Below are 17,268 nucleotides of genomic sequence, written 5' to 3'. Positions count from 1 at the left end.
CTTGAAAACCAGCAGGATCCTCGCCTCAACCATCGCTCGGCCCATTTATCCCACAAGAGGACCTCTGCCTTGTGGAACCACAGGCCATGTTTTCTGCTTGTCATTAATCTCTTCCAGATTTTAGATTTTGCTGAGTGTGAAGGAACAGCTCCATGTTTGTGTTTCTGGGCTGGTTTTAACGTGGCGCACTGCCAGCGTGCTGCATAGACTTTGGTGATCTTTGCACATGTCTCACCACCTTTCATCCTCCCACTCCTCCCTCTCTGTAAACTTGTAGTCCTAACCCTTGGCAATGTTTTGCTCCTCAGGTGTGGGCAGTCTCCAGCGGACTCCCAGCCAGCGCAGCGCCATGATCTACCGAAGAAACAACTACGTTCTCCACACGGGGGGAACTTACGCTGACCCCTACCACTCTGCGCAATATCGGCCCTCTGATCCCGCGTACGCTCGCCAGCCTGTCGTCATGGACGACGGCGCGACCCGATCACCCTCTATAGACAGCATTCAAAAGGACCCCAGGTATGCTTGGATTCATCAGCAGTCTTTTCCTTCTTTCATTACATTTAAAGGAGTTGGACCGATTCTGCTGGGAAGTTAAAATTAGATGTGCTTTGTTAGGAGTCCTCAATGAATAATTCTGCTCGTGGGGAGCGTTCGTGAATGTTTTAAGCAGAAACGGCCTGAGGAAAGATGTTTGATGAGCAGCTGCTTCACATCATTACTTTATAACCACCATGCCGCGCTCGCCCTCAGAGTCGAGCTGAGTCAAACCGTCAGGTGTTTTTTATAAAACATGAAATCTATCAAGAAAGGGTTAATTGTGCTCATAAGGCAACTTAGGTTTCACTTCAAACGGAACCCGGCCAGTCGCCACATGCAGCTCAAGCTTTTGAGCTGACTCTAAAATATCTGATTCTTTAACAGTTTTTACGCAGATCTGCCATGTCTGCTCTGGTCGGATGGACGTGAGTTATAATAGAGTCGATTACCCTCGGCAGGAAACCCCTGACTCTGCACTTTAGGGATTCAATTATACCCGTGTTACTGCAGTCGGACTAAAGGAGTTCAACCAGCCGACAGTTCTTATCACAGGGAATCCAAACTCATTAATGCAACAACAGTAATCAAGAAATCGGGCCACTTATTCTTCAAATTAGACTTTCCTGATTAATGAGAAGATGGTGGAAATTTTGATCAGAAAAGGAGGATTTGTGCGCATTTCATGAACCGCCCTTGGGAAAATTGCATCCGTCATTTCATTCTTCAGCACACAAAGGGACAAATCCAAGTGTGACCACGGTGAGTTGGTTATGGAGAGCAGGATTTGAATTTCATTTCCTGAGCTTCCTGTGTTGCCTTCAGGTGCTGATCAGTTCATTCCAATAGAGACTGGCTTTATTTTTCTTTTTAAAGTCAAAAGATTCTTTGTTTTACGTCCAACCTGTAATTCCAGGGAGTTTGCTTGGCGTGACCCGGAGCTGACAGAGGTGATCCACATGCTGCAGCACCACTTCCCCTCCGTGCAGGCCAACGCAGCCGCGTACCTGCAGCACCTGTGCTACGGTGACAATCGAGTCAAGGCAGAGGTGAGTAGTGGAACACGGATTCCTCGTTTTCTTGAGGAGGGGACCCAACCCTCAAATCCGAGGCCCCTGCTATGAGTGTTCCCTGCCCATATGAGGCTGGGAGAGGCTCCAGCACCCTCCCTGTGAACCTGAACGGGATGTAACTATCAGAAGATTAAATAAGAAGAAATAAGAAATTATCAATAATGGGACACATTTATCCAGAGATTACTTCAAATAGCAACTTTGTTATATCTTAGTTAGTGTTCTGCCTATAAATTGCAAATATGTGTCATTTTATTTGAGTGATTCTCATTGAAATGTCTTTTTTCCACTCCTCTCCATGGTCATTCCAGGTTTGCCGACTGGGAGGAATTAAACATCTAGTGGACCTCTTGGATAACAAGGTGCTCGAGGTCCAGAGGAACTCTTGCGGAGCTTTGAGGAACCTCGTTTACGGCAAATCTATGGATGAAAATAAAATTGCCGTGAGGAACGCAGGAGGCGTTCCAGCTCTGCTGCGCCTCTTGAGGAAGACTGCGGACGCTGAAGTGCGGGAACTCGTCACGGGTAAGAATGTTTCTGCTATAACCTGCAGGTCCATGCTGCTTTCTCCTCCCTACCTGTCACGACTCGACTCGCTCAGCTGTGCTTCTTGGCACGTTGCAACATTACAGGGAAGATTTATGCCGCAGCATTTCAATAAAAAGGATCCAGTACATACCTTAAAGGTTGCGTCAGCGGGGGGACGTGTGCACCATTCAAACATATAAATGAGTTAATGGTAGCGTCCGAAGCGTTGCTATCACGTAGCATCAGAGGCTGTGATAGGAGGACCATTCTAGCCAACAACAACCCAGTCTATTGTGAGGGTACACCAGGTCAGGAGCACTCTGGAGAAGATTGGTAAATAAAGATTCTGAATAATTTAATGGACGAACCTGGGGCTGTTTTAGAACGCTAGTGCTGTGCTGCTTTGGTAATGATGATGTGCTGCTTTCTGTAATTGTACCTGAAACAGCTAAATTGGCCGTCAGCCGTTGACACTAAATTTGTTGTTTTCCAGCCTGTGCTGGCCTGGTGTCATTATGCCGTGGTCCATGTTGTTTCGGACAGGGTGGGTGGAGCACTACAGAAATAAACAAGTGAGGACATTTGGCCCCCAGGTGGCTGAGTCAGCTGGATCCGTTTGACTGGGGTCTAACATGGTCTCGGTTTACCATCCAACAGTTGGTTGAAAAGGAACAATAGAGTAAACACACAACTCGGCGTTGGTGTCAGGGAGAAAATAATCGGATTTCAGTCTTAATCAGTCTGTTTGTTTTAAAATATCACATTTACATGTAACAGAAGAGGAAAGGAGAGAGGGAAGCGGTGGACAGTAACCCAATAGCGTCACGTTTCTTCGGGGTTTAATCGAATGCCATCTTTTTCATGTCATCCATTACTGTGAGAGTCTGCTTTGGCTAATTGGTGGTGCAGGGCCCAGGATATGCAGCAATTAGAAAAGGTCAGCAGTGCTGCATCACTTGTGGTTAATTATAGCTGATGAGACAATTCACATAAAGAGCTTCCAGATGGAGGACAACAACAGAGCTTCCATCTTAACTGTTTAAAACACACTAAAGAATTAAAACAAGGCTTTGTTGTCAAAGCCACCACAGAGGTTAATCAGATTTCACAAATGATCATGAGAAGCATTTGGTGCTTACATCATATCAGTACCTCATCATCTCTATTGGGAGGTCCAGGTGTCCACCCCCCGGGTCAGAAGTCGTGTTACGGGGGACACAAATATGCGACCTCAGCTGCTTCACCTGCCTGCTCTTTCAACAGCTGCTGCAGATATTGCTGCCCTCAACATCCACTCGGATCAAAGGGCCAGCCCTCGCAGTGCTATCATTAGCTCCATACGCCAGGGACATCTCTCACACACACACACATGCACGCGCACTTCCTCTGGGGTAATGCCATGGCTCCCCTCAACCCCACTTTAGTGATGAGGCAGAAAACATATGTTTTGAAAATCTTTTCTTATTTGCGTGTTCTTCTCTGTGCTGCAGTTTCCTCCCACGGCCCAAAAACATGCTCATTAGCTTGATTGGAGACTTCTAAGAGCCACAAAACAACCTGAATATTACACATTTGTCCTCGAGGCCACATGTATTGTTCATCTAATATAAATGCTAAAAGGAGCCGTGTGTATTAGAATTAAAAAGGTAATGGAGCAGCTTCTGCATGCCACTCATCAAGCTTGTCTGTGCTTTGTTATGATAGGCGGGAGTGAAAATGTCAGGGCTTTTATTGGCAGAAAAAAGGAAATTGGATCTGAAAATAGATTTTTCTCTTTGTGCTGGCCAGGTGGACAGAAGTGTGCGACACCGGCTCTCGGCTAATCTGATCTCTGACATTTGCCTCCATTAATTGCCTTTATTGGGTGAAATCAGCACTCTCTATTTACTGAATCATTTTTTCTCCCACTTGTTCCTTTAATATGACCCGTGGAATAGAAAAACTTCAACCGGCACCGTGAACATTTGTCTGGACTCACAGCGACACTGTCACACTATCGCTGGTGTCAGAGGAGAAGAAAAAGTGTAGATGGAAAAGTCAATAAAGGCTGCGATGTAATTGATTTCCACGCAAAGCTGGGGAATGATTGCAGACAATACTCCAGGGCAGCAGACAATCATCCTTCCATTTTCACTTCACTTACTTCTTTGATCACTGCCTCAGTGGCTCTTACAGATTCTTCCTGTTTGCTTTGCATTAAACCTCTGCTCTTTGGAAGCTGCAGATGCATGGCAACGCATCCGCCTGACGAGCTGGGAGGAGATGTGCGCTGACATAGGCTGTCACAGAATCCTCTCGATATTTAAGCACGTTTAATTAAAAGTTGAATTAAAAATATTAATTGGTCTGGAAGCCCTTTGATGTAATGAATTGGTTGTGGATAGAAAAGGAGGGAGATCTATTATGGCTCCTGTGCCAAAGAGGAAGAAACAAGTCACTAAAGTGCCCCAGATATGCTGTGTTCTGCTGTTATTATGCTAATATGTCTGCAGGTGGAGACGTCTCTGATCTATTTGACCATAGAAATAGTTTAAAGCTCAGGTTATTCTTCAGGCACCCGTGTGGATCGACGCTCGATTACGAGCCTCTGCTTCTTGATTGCTGCTGTGCAGACTGAATGATGTCGGCGGCACAGGGGGACGGCGACAACATGTCGTCCATCTCCATATTGGTTCCTCAAACGGTGTGGGGGATGAATCATGGATGCATCATGGCTTTGTTGAGGTAGTTTTGGAGGTAGCGCTCGACTATTATTCCAGAAGATTCCTGCAGCATTAACCTGTTAGGTGGCCAGTGCTCTGCAGTAATCACCCTCCTCTTCAACACAACCCATCCAAACAGGACGTTATTAGCACAGCAGGCTACATGCTGGCTAACGCCTCGACTGTGCGTGATTATCAGCAGTTGCCAAACCTACACCTGAATGGACTGTGTTGATGACATCGCCATATGGATTTCCACCTTGTTGCCTTTGTTTTTATTTCTGTTTATTGCCTTTAAGGAATCTAACCCTCTCCCTGGGGGTATTGACTTGATGAAATCCATTGTGGCAGTGACAGGCGTTGAGCTGTTCCCGACAAATGTCGGCTGGGTGTGTAAAAGGTGTCTAGGCCCAGTCCTGGAGGGCTACACTCCAGCTGGGATTTCTGTCCTACCAGGCAGATGAGGCGTCCACCTGGGATCAGACTTTCCTTTGGTGGAAGCATTTTCTGCCTGGTAGGACAGGACTGGACACCTCTGGTGTGTCTGCGTCTGTGTCCGTGTTCGTCCTGTTCGTGGATGAATCGGCACACGCTGATAAACTGATGTGTCTGCACTGCTTTGTAGCTGTCCACCGGAGGCTCACCTGTTTCCCTCTTTGTGCCTCCTCACAGGGGTTCTGTGGAACCTGTCATCCTGCGATGCCCTGAAGATGACGATCATTCGGGACGCCTTAGCAACTCTGACCAACACTGTGATCATCCCGCACTCGGGATGGAGCAGCGCCACCTTCGATGATGACCACAAGCTCAAGTTCCACTCCTCCCTGGTGCTGAGGAACACCTCCGGGTGTCTGAGGTACGCCGCCTAATGAACACACTTGGCAGTAGCGCCACACGGTGGTCAGACGTATTATTACACGCAAAGCCTTCGTTATTTACATTTTTTATTTTAGCCTTTTAATCTAGCAGTTCACAAATCATATATAAAATTTAAAAGTGCTATGTTATTTGAAGCGTTCCCATTTGCAGTACAATAGTAAACATTGCCAGTCTTTAATATGTCAATCACAGTCATTTGCTGCAAGAGTCTGTCCAAGTTATGATGTCAGTAGCTATACTAATGTTGATAATCCTTTTAAAGCTCTGCTAAGAGTCACTTTCACATTGCTTTCAGTATCAGAATGAGTCTGACTTTAGGTTTAAAGGACGTCTAAACCTCTTCTATCTCCTCTCCTGGAAGACGTCTTAGAAGACATTTTACACTTGGGCAAATTAGCCTTTTAGCTGGTATCACCCTAAACCATGTTTGTCTGCACCTCTTTGCACACACAGATATGATTGTTTGTGGTGGAAGCACACTTAGTTAGGTCCTTATTTACTCAACAACGTGTCATAATCACTTCAGTCAGACCACACACGCTTTATACATTATGGATGTGGAGAAGAGAGAAGCCCACATTACTTATTCAAACAGGACAGAGCTCAAACACGTGCAACACGCACCCGCCTTTGTGTGCATTTTCATTCACCCGATAAGAAAAGCCTGAAATCAAAGACCTAATTTATTTGTGTGTGCTGTGTGTGTGTTGTGTTTTGTTTTCTTCAAAAGGAACTTGAGTTCAGCTGGCGAGGAGGCAAGAAAACAGATGCGCACTTGTGAGGGCCTGGTTGACTCGCTGCTCTATGTCATCAAAGCCTGTGTAAACACCTCTGACTTTGACAGCAAGGTACACACACACACACACACGCACGCACACACACATTTAGCCGGGATTTAAACATGCTACCACATGATAAAAGGCTCTGAGCGGAAAAAACCCCACATGCTTAACCTTGTTGGAATGAGTTCATGGCTTCTGTCAGAATGAGCATCCAGCAGCATCTATTTCATGGTGTTTTTTACACGAAGCCACACATGCACAACAACAGATGCGACCACACACTGGAAAAGACATCAAACCTCACAAAAATATCAAGAACAGTTGTTTCTGATGTCAGTCAAATGGTGGGTCATTCAGATATTCTCTCCAGCTGAGGATGCTAGCATCTCATAGCTGCTCAAATGCAGGCCAGTCTCCCACACACACACACACACACACTTTTACAGTCGAGACCCTCTCCTCTGTAAGCCCGCTGCAGTAACTCCCCCGTCTCCCTCTGCATGGTATCAGATTGTGGAGAACTGCATTTGCACTCTGAGGAACCTTTCATATCGTCTGGAGCTGGAGATAGCGCCCTCCCTGCTGATGGGGGGGCAGGAGCTGGACGGTTTTCTGGGCAACGAGTCTCCCAGTAAGGAGGCGGATTCCAGCTGCTGGGGAAGGAAGAAGAAGAAGAAGAAAAAGAGTTTGCCAGAAGACACGGTGAGTGGGTGGGGTGGGGTTCTAAAGAAGTGGTCAGAGCATTCAGAGGTTCTACATGGAGCTCAGACGCAACCAATGTTTTGGTTCTGTGATCGTTGCTTAAGAGTTCTGTTCTTTTTTTCCCTGCCTAAACCTTTGCTGCCTGTGTTCAGTGGGACGGGGTGGGGCCCATCCCCGGCTTCTCCAAATGCCCCAAAGGAGCAGAGATGCTGTGGCACCCTTCGGTGGTGAAACCATATTTGACATTGCTGGCTGAGAGTTCCAACCCTGCCACCCTGGAGGGTGCTGCCGGCTCCCTACAGAACCTGTCCGCTGGCAACTGGAAGGTGCGCTTCCACCTAAACAAACCTTAAATCCATTCACCAAAATGCTCCTCTTTCTCCATCTCGGGCTGCTTCAAACCCAACTTTGGTGTGTTTGTGGACAGTTTGCGGCGTACATCCGGGCGGCGGTGCGTAAGGAGAAGGGGCTGCCCATCTTGGTGGAGCTGCTGCGGATGGATAATGACAGGGTGGTGTGCTCGGTCGCAACGGCTCTGCGAAACATGGCGCTGGATGTTAGGAACAAGGAGCTCATAGGTGAGGAGCCAGGTCTAATAGGGACACGATGCTCCTCGTGGATTCGCTTTGGATACGCGTCTGTTCGTGATGTGGTGGCACTCTGGAATCGACCATTTTAAACCACGTGCAGAAACAAAACCAGGGGAATTGTGGCATCATTTGAGCCCCCCTGTTGGTATTTTTAATTCCACTGCAGCACTTTTACAGCCATGAAGCAGACTGACTTAATGAACGTTTTTATGTTCTGGGGAATTAATGAGCAGTCGCATTTTCAAGACTTCAGAGCTCGAGGCTGACGGAGGAATCCTAGTGACATTTGTAAACATATGGTGCTTTTACAGGTTTAGGCCTGTACGTAAATGTGGGTTTGTGCTGCACGAATGTGATTAGGGTAGACTGGTGTGCAGAGAGGAGGGCCATAAATTTATTAGGACTCAAATCCATTTATTCAGCAGGATTTAAAACCTGTTAAACTGCTTCACTGCGGTCTCTGGTGAGATTGAAATAGTTTAGGTCACTGGCAGGTATCCACCTATATATGGCGGAGGTGTTCACCCCACGTTCTCCTCTATGGTTGGAGAAGCGTACATGTCTGCGCGTCTCAGGTGTCTCCTTCCATCCTAGGGAAGTATGCCATGAGGGACCTGGTCAATCGCCTCCCGGGGGGGAACACCACCATGCTGTCCGACGAAACGGTGGCCGCCATCTGCTGCACGCTGCACGAGGTCACCAGCAAAAACATGGAGAACGCCAAAGCCCTGGCTGACACAGGGGGGATCGAGAAGCTGGTCAACATCACCAAGGGCAGAGGAGACAGGTAAACCGTGCACGGCGACTCGTGTTAGCCGTATGGTTGGGTCAGTGTGAGGGGCTGTTTCACACCCGTCTCAGTGGAACAGTAAAATGGCACAGTTCCTATTTTTAGCCCCTTATATATTCTATAATGTTCCCGCTGGAAACACAGAGGTTATTCTCCTCCTCCCATCATTTCAAATGTGCATTTAGAAGCATGTTTCCACTTTCTCCCTGTTCACAGGTACTCTATGAAGGTGGTGAAAGCAGCCGCTCAGGTGCTGAACACTCTGTGGCAGTACCGGGATCTGCGCACCATCTATAAGAAGGTAAAGACACACGGATTTACAGTGGTGGAGAACGGTTGAGGGACACCCTTGAACTCTACTCAATCTCAAATATTATCATGGAATATTTAAGGGGAAAAACCTAAATCAAAGTCAACACATGTCAGTGTGCTCAAAACTGAACCGATAAAATAAATAAACCATCACATGAATATTTAGCAGCCTCGCCATCAGCTGGCAGTGATGCTTTAGTCCCGTCCCAAAAGATCTGTCCACCACTGTAGATGTTCAGTGAAGAGGATCTGTTTATCTGTCTTTGCCTTGTCGAAGTCTGTTTTTCCAAAAGCCAGTTTTCCTCTCTGTCCCAACAGGACGGATGGAGCCAGAACCATTTCCTCACTCCAGTCTCAACGCTTGAAAGGGATCGGTTCAAGTCTCAGCCCACCCTGCCCACCAGTGCTATCCAGATGTCCCCGGTCAGCCACCCTGGTAGGCTCCTGCCCACCACACTGAGAGTAAACAGACACGGGAAAAACATTCTCCTGGAACTCCCGGCTGGAATGTGTCCTCTTGTCTCGGCAGCTGCCAGCGCCATGTCGTCTCCTGCCATGCTGGGAGTGAAAGACCGCAGAGACACAATCCGAGATTATCAGCGAGCGCAGTCAACTATGCAATTTTATAACTACCAGGGAGAGAGCGGTGCCCATAAAAAACAGTTTACAGGTAAACTAAAGTTTTAGCTACCCATAATTCTCAAAACTGCTTTTATCTCCAGAACGCCCCCCCCCCCCCCCCCCCCCCCCCCCCCGTACCTGGACAGCTGTCCGCTTTCATTTAAGACGTCATGCAGAGTGCTGAGCAGCCCTCAGTGGACTTCCACTGTGGTGCCATCTTTGTCAGGTCCAGGCGCAGCAGGCACAGAGGGGGGGTTCTGGGTGGCTCCGCAGACATGATGCAGCCAGACATGCACCCTCGCCAACTTGCGATCTGGCGGGCGCAGGCTGCTGGCAGAATAAGCGAGTCCAAACATTACAAAACCAAGTGGAAACTCTGAATTCCACCATTTAAGCCAACAGACAAAATACCAGTCCCTCGGGCTAAGTAAACAACAGAACCAGCCCGGTCCTTCTGAAGGTACACATTTTTGGGGGGTGTGGGTGGAATTTTTCCACCGAACTGAAACAAACTGTTTGCAAACTGAAATAAATGACTTGAACTGTCTCCTCCAGGGTCTGGACAGCCTTCCCCGTACTACTACCCCTCCCCCACAAGAGAAGAGCCAAGAAGAACACAGGTAAATCCACTCGCTTCGGATCTTCACAGGTGTGTTTGGAGTGTGTGTTTAATTTAAATCAGCTCACCGAGGGAGACAAAGGTGCATCCGCAAGCTTTTAAATGGTCTTAGACTTGATTAACAGGATTGGAGTTCCTGTCCGCTCATTTCTGGGTCCGATCTGCACTTTCCCTTCCCCTTGAATTGTGGCAGTGTGATGTCCGCGCCCCTTCACGCTGTTAGAAACCTGGCGGGGAGACACGGCTCTTCCGCCCTGCCTCACTAATAGAAAGAGACTGACATATATTCCGCCGTGGATAAATGCCAGCGCCGGGGACGACCCAGCACGTCAGCCATTGTCTGAGCCAGAGTGGATGTGACTGGCGGGATTGAGACGATCTGGGTGCGTCTCGGGCACCCGTCACCGCAGGACACGTCCACGCACAGCCAATAATAAGAGGCGCAGCGAGAAGTGAGACACGGAGATGGAATGGGCAGGGTTCTGTATCCCATCACATCGGGGGCGATTAATGTGTAATGGCAGCCATTATCCCAGTGACTCCAGACAACCCAGTCTGTCCTCTGGAATTCCGATATTTACCTTGAAGCAGGAAAATGAGCTCCAGAAATCTGGGCTGCTGCAGCAGCGTCCAGATTAGGCACCGTAACAGACAACAACTCTGTTGTGTTTCAGCTGTGGGAATAAAGCCAGTGCAGTCGGAATAGTCCTGTCTAGGACTTCAAAGTGTCTCTTCTAGCGATTATTCCCAACAATCTGGGGAGAATCTTCACACTTTCTTTGACACTGAATAACATTTGTTTGTGGAAACAACGTCGGTGATAAAATACGTCACATTCCAGATTAAATCTAATCGGAATAACTCTTTTCCTCGCAGCCACTGTATTATCCAGAGGAGCAGAGCCGGAGGAACTACGATGCTTACAGAATGTACTTGAAACACCCCCACGGGTACGAGGACCCATACTTGGAGGATGTCATCACCTACCCGCCCACGGCCGACTACAGCTCGCAGCCCCACGGGCTGAAATCCAACAACTACATGGACTTTTACGCGAGCATACGGAGGCCGCCGTACAGGGCAGAACAGTATCCCGGCTCTCCTGACTCCTGGGTTTAAACCTGCAGCGGCGCCTGAACAAAAAGGACTTCCCGTCGTCCTCCCGCGGCGGGGAGCAGCGAAGCACAAAAGGGCCCAGAACTTTTATTTTCATGAACTTTGGCTTTTTAAGTGTGTTTGTTGTAAAGTGAATGTATGTGCGTGCTTTGGAGGAGAGTTCAACTGAGCGATGGCAGATGGAAAGAGGGAACGTGTGCCAAAGAAGGAAATTAAGGAATGTTTTCCATTTTTTTAAGTTATTTTTTTTGTATTTTAGTAGAGATGGAATCTGGCTGGAGGTGTGTTGAGAGCAGGGTTAGCGGACAGTGGCGTGAGGAGACGTACGTGCTGCTCTGTCTAGATGTTAGTTTGACTTTAGGAAAACTCTTAGCTGTGACATCCCGATGGAAGCTGTGGGTCATGTGAGCGAGGGTCTGCGGTAAGAGTCGCGATGGGGGAATCGTGTATGTGCTGAAGCCAAAATGGATCATGAACTCATAAAAATGTAAAAATGGCAATGATTTAAACACGACAAAAGAAAAAGAAGTCAAATAATGCCGATAGATTGTACAGAGAGATCAAATTGTATCTGTACTTAATGTCAAAGTTGTGCATTCCCATGGAGTCTTGTACATTTCTTTCATTCTATTGTAAATACATTTTTAAAAAAAAATGAAACCATCTAACCTGGTTTACACTCATCAGCACTGGTTAAAAAAATAAACTTGTGCCATGTCAGAATCTATAGATATAAAAATATATAAAGAAATATGTGGGCAAAGATGGCGTCGTAACACAACAAAATAAAAGGTCAGTTTTGTTTTTTAAGACTGGTTGTATTTTTTTCTCCCCCTCGCCGGGAGCACCAAGTGGTAAAATCAAACGCTCCTTCTCCATGGAGCCGGTCATTATTCTGTGTGCCTGCTGGGCAAATTGTTTCATAAAATGTGCATTTACGTGAGCACGCGTTGAACAAGTAGAGCGTTTCTCCACCGAATGAAACGCCGAAGGCCTCTCGAATCATCTGAGCAGATCAGCTTCACTTCCGGGATCATAGACGACTCGGGGGAAAGTCTCTTTGGAAAAACTGAACCCTGCCAATTCATAGAAAGGGTCAGATTAATAAGCTATTCAGAAAATCTCTTCCTTTCAGGAAATCCAATGAAAAAATGTATTCTAATAGTGACGCTCCTCTGAGGTTCTGAACTAGCTTAATTCATATTTACGCTCGTTATTCTACAAGGTTTCAAACTGACGTAGAACCAGAATCCAAATGCATGGTCTGATTTTGCATTTGCATGCCAGAACTCTCTCCAGGCTATTCCTACCCACAATCTCCTGCAAGTGGACGTCGCAAACCTTCAATTTGACCCTATTGTCCACTGGGGCAGCCTTTCCACTCCTAATTGCACACTGCTCCAGTGAGCCACAAGCTCTGGCACCGTTTGCCAAAAAGAACAGGATGTTCTGCTGCAGCCAGTCAGAGTCTGCAGTCAACAACCCAGCTTTCTCTTCTCAGCGTTGTCCACAACTCTGCGGAGAGGCTGTTCAATCTGAAAACCCGGATAAAGGCCAGATGTTTGACATCTGACTGACAGCTGGATTGACAGAGAACAGGAGGAACATGAGCTCTGCAACTAAAAAAAAAAACCAACCCAAACACTTCCATCAATCACAAAAGAATAAAGAATTTAACAAATATGACACCAAAAACCCAACTGTCCAGTAGTGAAATACCAGGATACCTGTTTACAGATTGAACTGGGTCCAAAAGGGTCAAAGTTAAAGAAGCACAATTAGAAGACGGTGCATCCTAGTTACAGCACCTAAAAAGGGCAGAACTGCTTAAAGTTATACACTTCTAAGGTACACTTTGGATTAATTTGAACTAAAAAACACTTTAAGTACCAGAAATTCTTGGGCTTTCAGACACCTCATTGCTGCTGAGGTAGGTGCACACGTGACTCGTGATTTCACCTACTTTTTGATCTCTTTGGGGTGTTTTTCTAACACGGAATTCAGATTTCTGCATATTGACGCTGCGCGTCTTCAGTTTCACTTCACCTTTCGGGGCTTTTCTTCAGAAACCGAATCAAAAGCAGTTGTTTTGGAGGCTCTTCCTGTTGTGACGCCCCCGTTTTCAGTATAAAAGTGGGCGGTTCTGCACCACCCTGGCTTCTCTCTTCACCTCTGAAAAGTTTTCAACGATGGTGCAGCAAGTCTCCAAACCCGGGGCGAAAGGAGCTCGTTTGCTGAAAGCTGGTCATCCTCCTGCGGGTAAACTGCTCTCCTCACACTCCGCATGCATCGTGTTTATCTTATTTTTAATTAATTTGTTTGTTTGTTTTTTTAAATAAAAAGATCAGCGCGTTGTTGCTCTTGCAGCTCGGTCCAGACGCATCTGTGCGCGCACACACGCTGAATTAAGTCCGCTGCTGCACTCGGTCATCGTAGGAACGAGTCTGGTGTTTTTAAAGCTAGATTTTGGGGGGGGTTCGGTGTGTGCAGGGAACATGGATGTGCTCATGATTCACTGACCTACTTTGCTTTCCGTGAGGCCTCAGGTGGTTCCCACTTACCCACCCCGGGCTGATTTTTAAGGATCATCTTTAAAAACCCCTCTTTACACTCGGGACGGCAGTCCGTTTTTAAAATCAAGAACACTTTGAGCTGTGCATGTCTTCATTTAATGGCCTTGTTTATGTTGGTAACGTATGTTGGTTCTTTTCTACGTTGACTAGAATATTCCGAAACCATTTACAATTTACATTTAAATGCTTTCTAAAATTCTTTCTTTTACGCATTGTTGGATAGAATTCCAAATTATTTTTAAATAAGCTATTTGTGCTAAATGGCGCCATCTAGCGGCGTGAATACTGACTGCGTGTTTTCCAGCGGCTCACACGGTGATTGTGAACACAATGCATTTTTTGTCCCCCACATAATGGTATCAATTTAAAATGGTAAACACTGAATCAATACAAGGATGCTTCATGTATGTGAGGGGGAAGTTGAACCCCCACCCGTGGACTGAAGTAATCTTAGACCAATTGCTACAAAACGGTGCTTGGGTATTTTACTACAGTCGACCTCCCCGTGTGTGGAGTGGGGCTCCATGATGGTGTGGATGTAGGCAAGAGTTTTTGTCCTTTGAGGTTGAAGGAGGAAGAGATGTCCTGCAACACCATTTGACGTCATCAAGCTGCTTGTTTCTTCCTTTGGTCGACAGTGAAGGCTGGAGGAAAACGGGTGGCCAAAAAAATCTTGGAGGAGGGTGTGACCCCCGAGAAGGATACCAAGAGGTCTGATAAACTAAGGTAGGGCTAAAGTCCAGTTTGTCTCCCCCTGGCGGGAGGATCGCCACCAAACCTTTCAGACTTGAAAGAATTGAATCTTATTCCTCACAAAATACTTTTTTATATTAGCTAAACCTCAATTTTCTCTTTAGAAAAAGTAGAAAGATTTTAGTGCAAGATTACATCACTTTTATAACTGAAGAAATTCCAAAACGACTTGGTCCGACTACTGCAATTGGCACAATCGGGTCAATACGTATTTTCTTTTCCATCTTGTGAAACTTTGTTTCGATTATTGCAGCCGGACCCTCGGTGCCGCCAACAGGATGCAGCAAGTGGGTATTCTTCTCACAGGAACAATTGACAAGGTGAGCAAGTGTATTCCTCTTGGCAGAAATGTGACGTTGTGTGTTGCTTTAATATCTTACTGAGTAAACCGGATTAGGTGGAGTGACTCTGGGAGCCTAACGCGAAATGAAATGATCCCCTTCCCCTTGTGTGTCTGCAGCTGAGCCACGACTTCCCAGAGACGCCCGTGAGCGTGAGGCACGGCAAGGTTCGTCCTGCGGTAGAGAAGCCCCACTCACTCCGGACCTTCGTCATCCAGCAGCCCAGGAAGTTTTAAAACGCCGTGTGTGTTCGTGGAAAAGCCCCAGAGGGAAACGGTGTAAAGTCAACTGTGAAAGAGCAAAGTGGCGTGTTGATGCGCACCAGAGGGCGGACGGTTTAAGTGTTGATAGAAAGGCCTTTCCTTGACCTTTGCTCTGCTTGCTTGAGAATAACCAGCGTTTTGTATCACTCTGTGCTAAGTAGCTTTAAAGAGAAGATATATTTGTATGTTTATGGCTAAGGTAATATAAAGTGACTTTTCCTGTGACATAATCATGTAGCACTTCATAGGTTTATTAAAAATTGCATGACATCATTCGACTGCAGAAGTCTTTTTTTGCGTTGCTTTACGCTAAACGGCCACTAGAGGGAAGTATTTAGTCAAGTTAAAGAATAACAGTTGAGACGTTTGTGTTTGGAGGGGAAAAAAAACTGCTCAAACATATGAAATGCGAAATAAATATTTCCGTTTTGATTAAATGGGTTATTTGACTGAAGCTTCCTCAGAACAAGCGTGTCCCCTCCCTTTTTGTGGGTGCAGAGGGTTCATGGCATGCATTAACTTCATATGTGGGGCCCCTTTTGTTTGCACCACACGTGTCCACAAACATGATCTGCTCATGCAGAAAGCCCTCGACAGCCTTGTTAACACGTGCGACGCCCTCGCTGCTGTCTGAAGTGCCCTGCCAGTTGGTAATGTTCTGACCTGCCACCGTGGTTTTCACTGCCAGGGTCTGTCCATTCTCGGCCGTCTGGAGGGTCGACTCGCCACCACTCCGCTCCCCATCCATGTATCAGGAGTGGGGACAGATCTGGTTGAATCCCTGATGTGCACATTTTGCAGCCATGCGTGGTGGATGAAGACACAGCCTGAGGTCACTAGAGACAAACATGTGACAGTTACTTTTTTTTCCCTTAAATGAAATCATTTTAAATGAGTTATTCAGCAGAATTTGGCTGAAAGGCTGAAGTGTCTCATGTTTCCTGGAGGACGCACGTTCGGCTGAATTTTAGCCGCACTGTTTTGGAATTTTGTGAGCTGAGAGCAAGAGGCTTTAATTTCCTGTCGGGCTTGGGCCCTTCAGTCACGGTTCTTCTGCTGAAGAGCTGGCTGCAAAAAGGCCCCCTTGAGATTTTAATTGAGATGAGAAAAATGCGATAGAGATATTTCCCTCATTGATTACCGTAGGTTATCCAAGGTAGTTTTCTCTGTCGACTGGACTGTGATTCTTCTCTGTGAAGACGTTTCTCCTTCTATCCAGAAGGCTTCTTCAGTTCTGAACTCGCTGGGGACCGAGCTTGAAAACTACCTTGGATAACGATGACCTGGATGATTGAGAATCTACACAGACACATTGGTTAGGTTGAATTGCAAAGACAAGGCAGCCAAAAGCAATGAATTCATATAGCTTCCTCTCTAGTGGACCCGGTGTGAAGTCTTAGAATGCAAGAGAATTCTGAGCCAGAATAATGAGGACAACACTGGTATGAATGCACCTGGGTGCTCAGTGTTGGTTCAGCTCAACTGGAGCTATGGGTGAGGTTGAAATAAAAACTTCTTTTTGACATTCCAGATGTGATTTATGACCATTATTGCTTCACTCAGCCTCGCCCTGCACTCGACAGTGATCTTTTCCTCCCTTTCAACCTGTCCTGCCCAGTGAACCATGGATTTTTCTGATTTATCAGTGAGGTTATGGCCTCCTAATCCAAAATATTCAGCTAAACATGCTGAATCCTCCCCACCAATCCCAGTGCTCCCATTACAATCAGGTTGCATCTTTAGCATCCTGTCACATCCATGAGGAATGCTCTGAGAGAGGAGGATGAGGAGGATGAGGAAGGGCATCCCGCCTGCCCTCTCTGCCTCCCCACAGATGACCTCATGCGGGGCGGAGGAGGCGGGGCCCGGCGGCCCGGAGCCCGGCGGCCCGGAGCCTCCCCAGTCGGTCTGAGCCGGGACGGAGCTGGCGGGGAGATAAGCTACTGGAAGACCGGGAAAGGGTTTTCGCTGGTTTTCGCCGCATTCGCGTCAAATGACCCACAGCAGGTAAAGTTTATAAAGTGCTTTTAAAAGTTTCCGGCGATAACGTCTTTAGCGCGGAGCTGCCGGAAAAGTTTCGAACTTGC

At 46.9% G+C, this 17,268-nt stretch overlaps 3 protein-coding genes across 14 annotated transcripts in view; all 3 read left to right on the top strand.

The window, feature by feature from the left end:
* LOC101071642 (plakophilin-4) overlaps positions 1-12,061 on the top strand; it is a 45,181-nt gene extending 33,120 nt beyond the window's left edge. For all 9 annotated transcript variants that reach the window (XM_029833157.1, XM_029833173.1, XM_029833161.1 and 6 more), the window contains 14 exons: positions 309-519; positions 1,454-1,586; positions 1,922-2,135; positions 5,513-5,696; positions 6,450-6,567; positions 7,012-7,203; positions 7,356-7,529; positions 7,631-7,781; positions 8,388-8,580; positions 8,800-8,884; positions 9,214-9,331; positions 9,425-9,565; positions 10,072-10,136; positions 11,012-12,061. In XM_029833157.1, coding sequence (XP_029689017.1) covers positions 309-519; positions 1,454-1,586; positions 1,922-2,135; positions 5,513-5,696; positions 6,450-6,567; positions 7,012-7,203; positions 7,356-7,529; positions 7,631-7,781; positions 8,388-8,580; positions 8,800-8,884; positions 9,214-9,331; positions 9,425-9,565; positions 10,072-10,136; positions 11,012-11,254 — 2,222 coding nt within the window. In that variant the 3' untranslated portion in view covers positions 11,255-12,061. The remainder of the gene's footprint in view (positions 1-308; positions 520-1,453; positions 1,587-1,921; positions 2,136-5,512; positions 5,697-6,449; positions 6,568-7,011; positions 7,204-7,355; positions 7,530-7,630; positions 7,782-8,387; positions 8,581-8,799; positions 8,885-9,213; positions 9,332-9,424; positions 9,566-10,071; positions 10,137-11,011) is intronic.
* Positions 12,062-13,357: 1,296 nt separating this feature from the next.
* dap1b (death associated protein 1b) lies at positions 13,358-15,458 on the top strand. The gene is made up of 4 exons (XM_003961935.3): positions 13,358-13,510; positions 14,463-14,550; positions 14,831-14,897; positions 15,038-15,458. The coding sequence occupies exons 1-4, from the start codon at positions 13,441-13,443 to the stop codon at positions 15,152-15,154; spliced, it is 342 nt and encodes a 113-aa protein (XP_003961984.1). The 5' UTR covers positions 13,358-13,440; the 3' UTR covers positions 15,155-15,458.
* A 1,550-nt stretch (positions 15,459-17,008) lies between these two features.
* The window catches only part of tanc1b (tetratricopeptide repeat, ankyrin repeat and coiled-coil containing 1b), a 57,216-nt gene continuing 56,956 nt past the window's right edge, over positions 17,009-17,268 (top strand). For 3 of the 4 annotated variants that reach the window (XM_029841726.1, XM_029841719.1, XM_011610335.2), the window contains exon 1: positions 17,009-17,188. In XM_029841726.1, the coding sequence (XP_029697586.1) occupies positions 17,024-17,188 (165 nt within the window). In that variant the 5' untranslated portion in view covers positions 17,009-17,023. The remainder of the gene's footprint in view (positions 17,189-17,268) is intronic. The other variant, XM_029841729.1, reaches the window with a different exon arrangement.

Source organism: Takifugu rubripes, chromosome 1 (genome assembly GCF_901000725.2).
Source record: "Takifugu rubripes chromosome 1, fTakRub1.2, whole genome shotgun sequence".
Classification (NCBI taxonomy): domain Eukaryota; kingdom Metazoa; phylum Chordata; class Actinopteri; order Tetraodontiformes; family Tetraodontidae; genus Takifugu; species Takifugu rubripes.
This window is presented reverse-complemented; position numbering and strand designations above follow the sequence as displayed.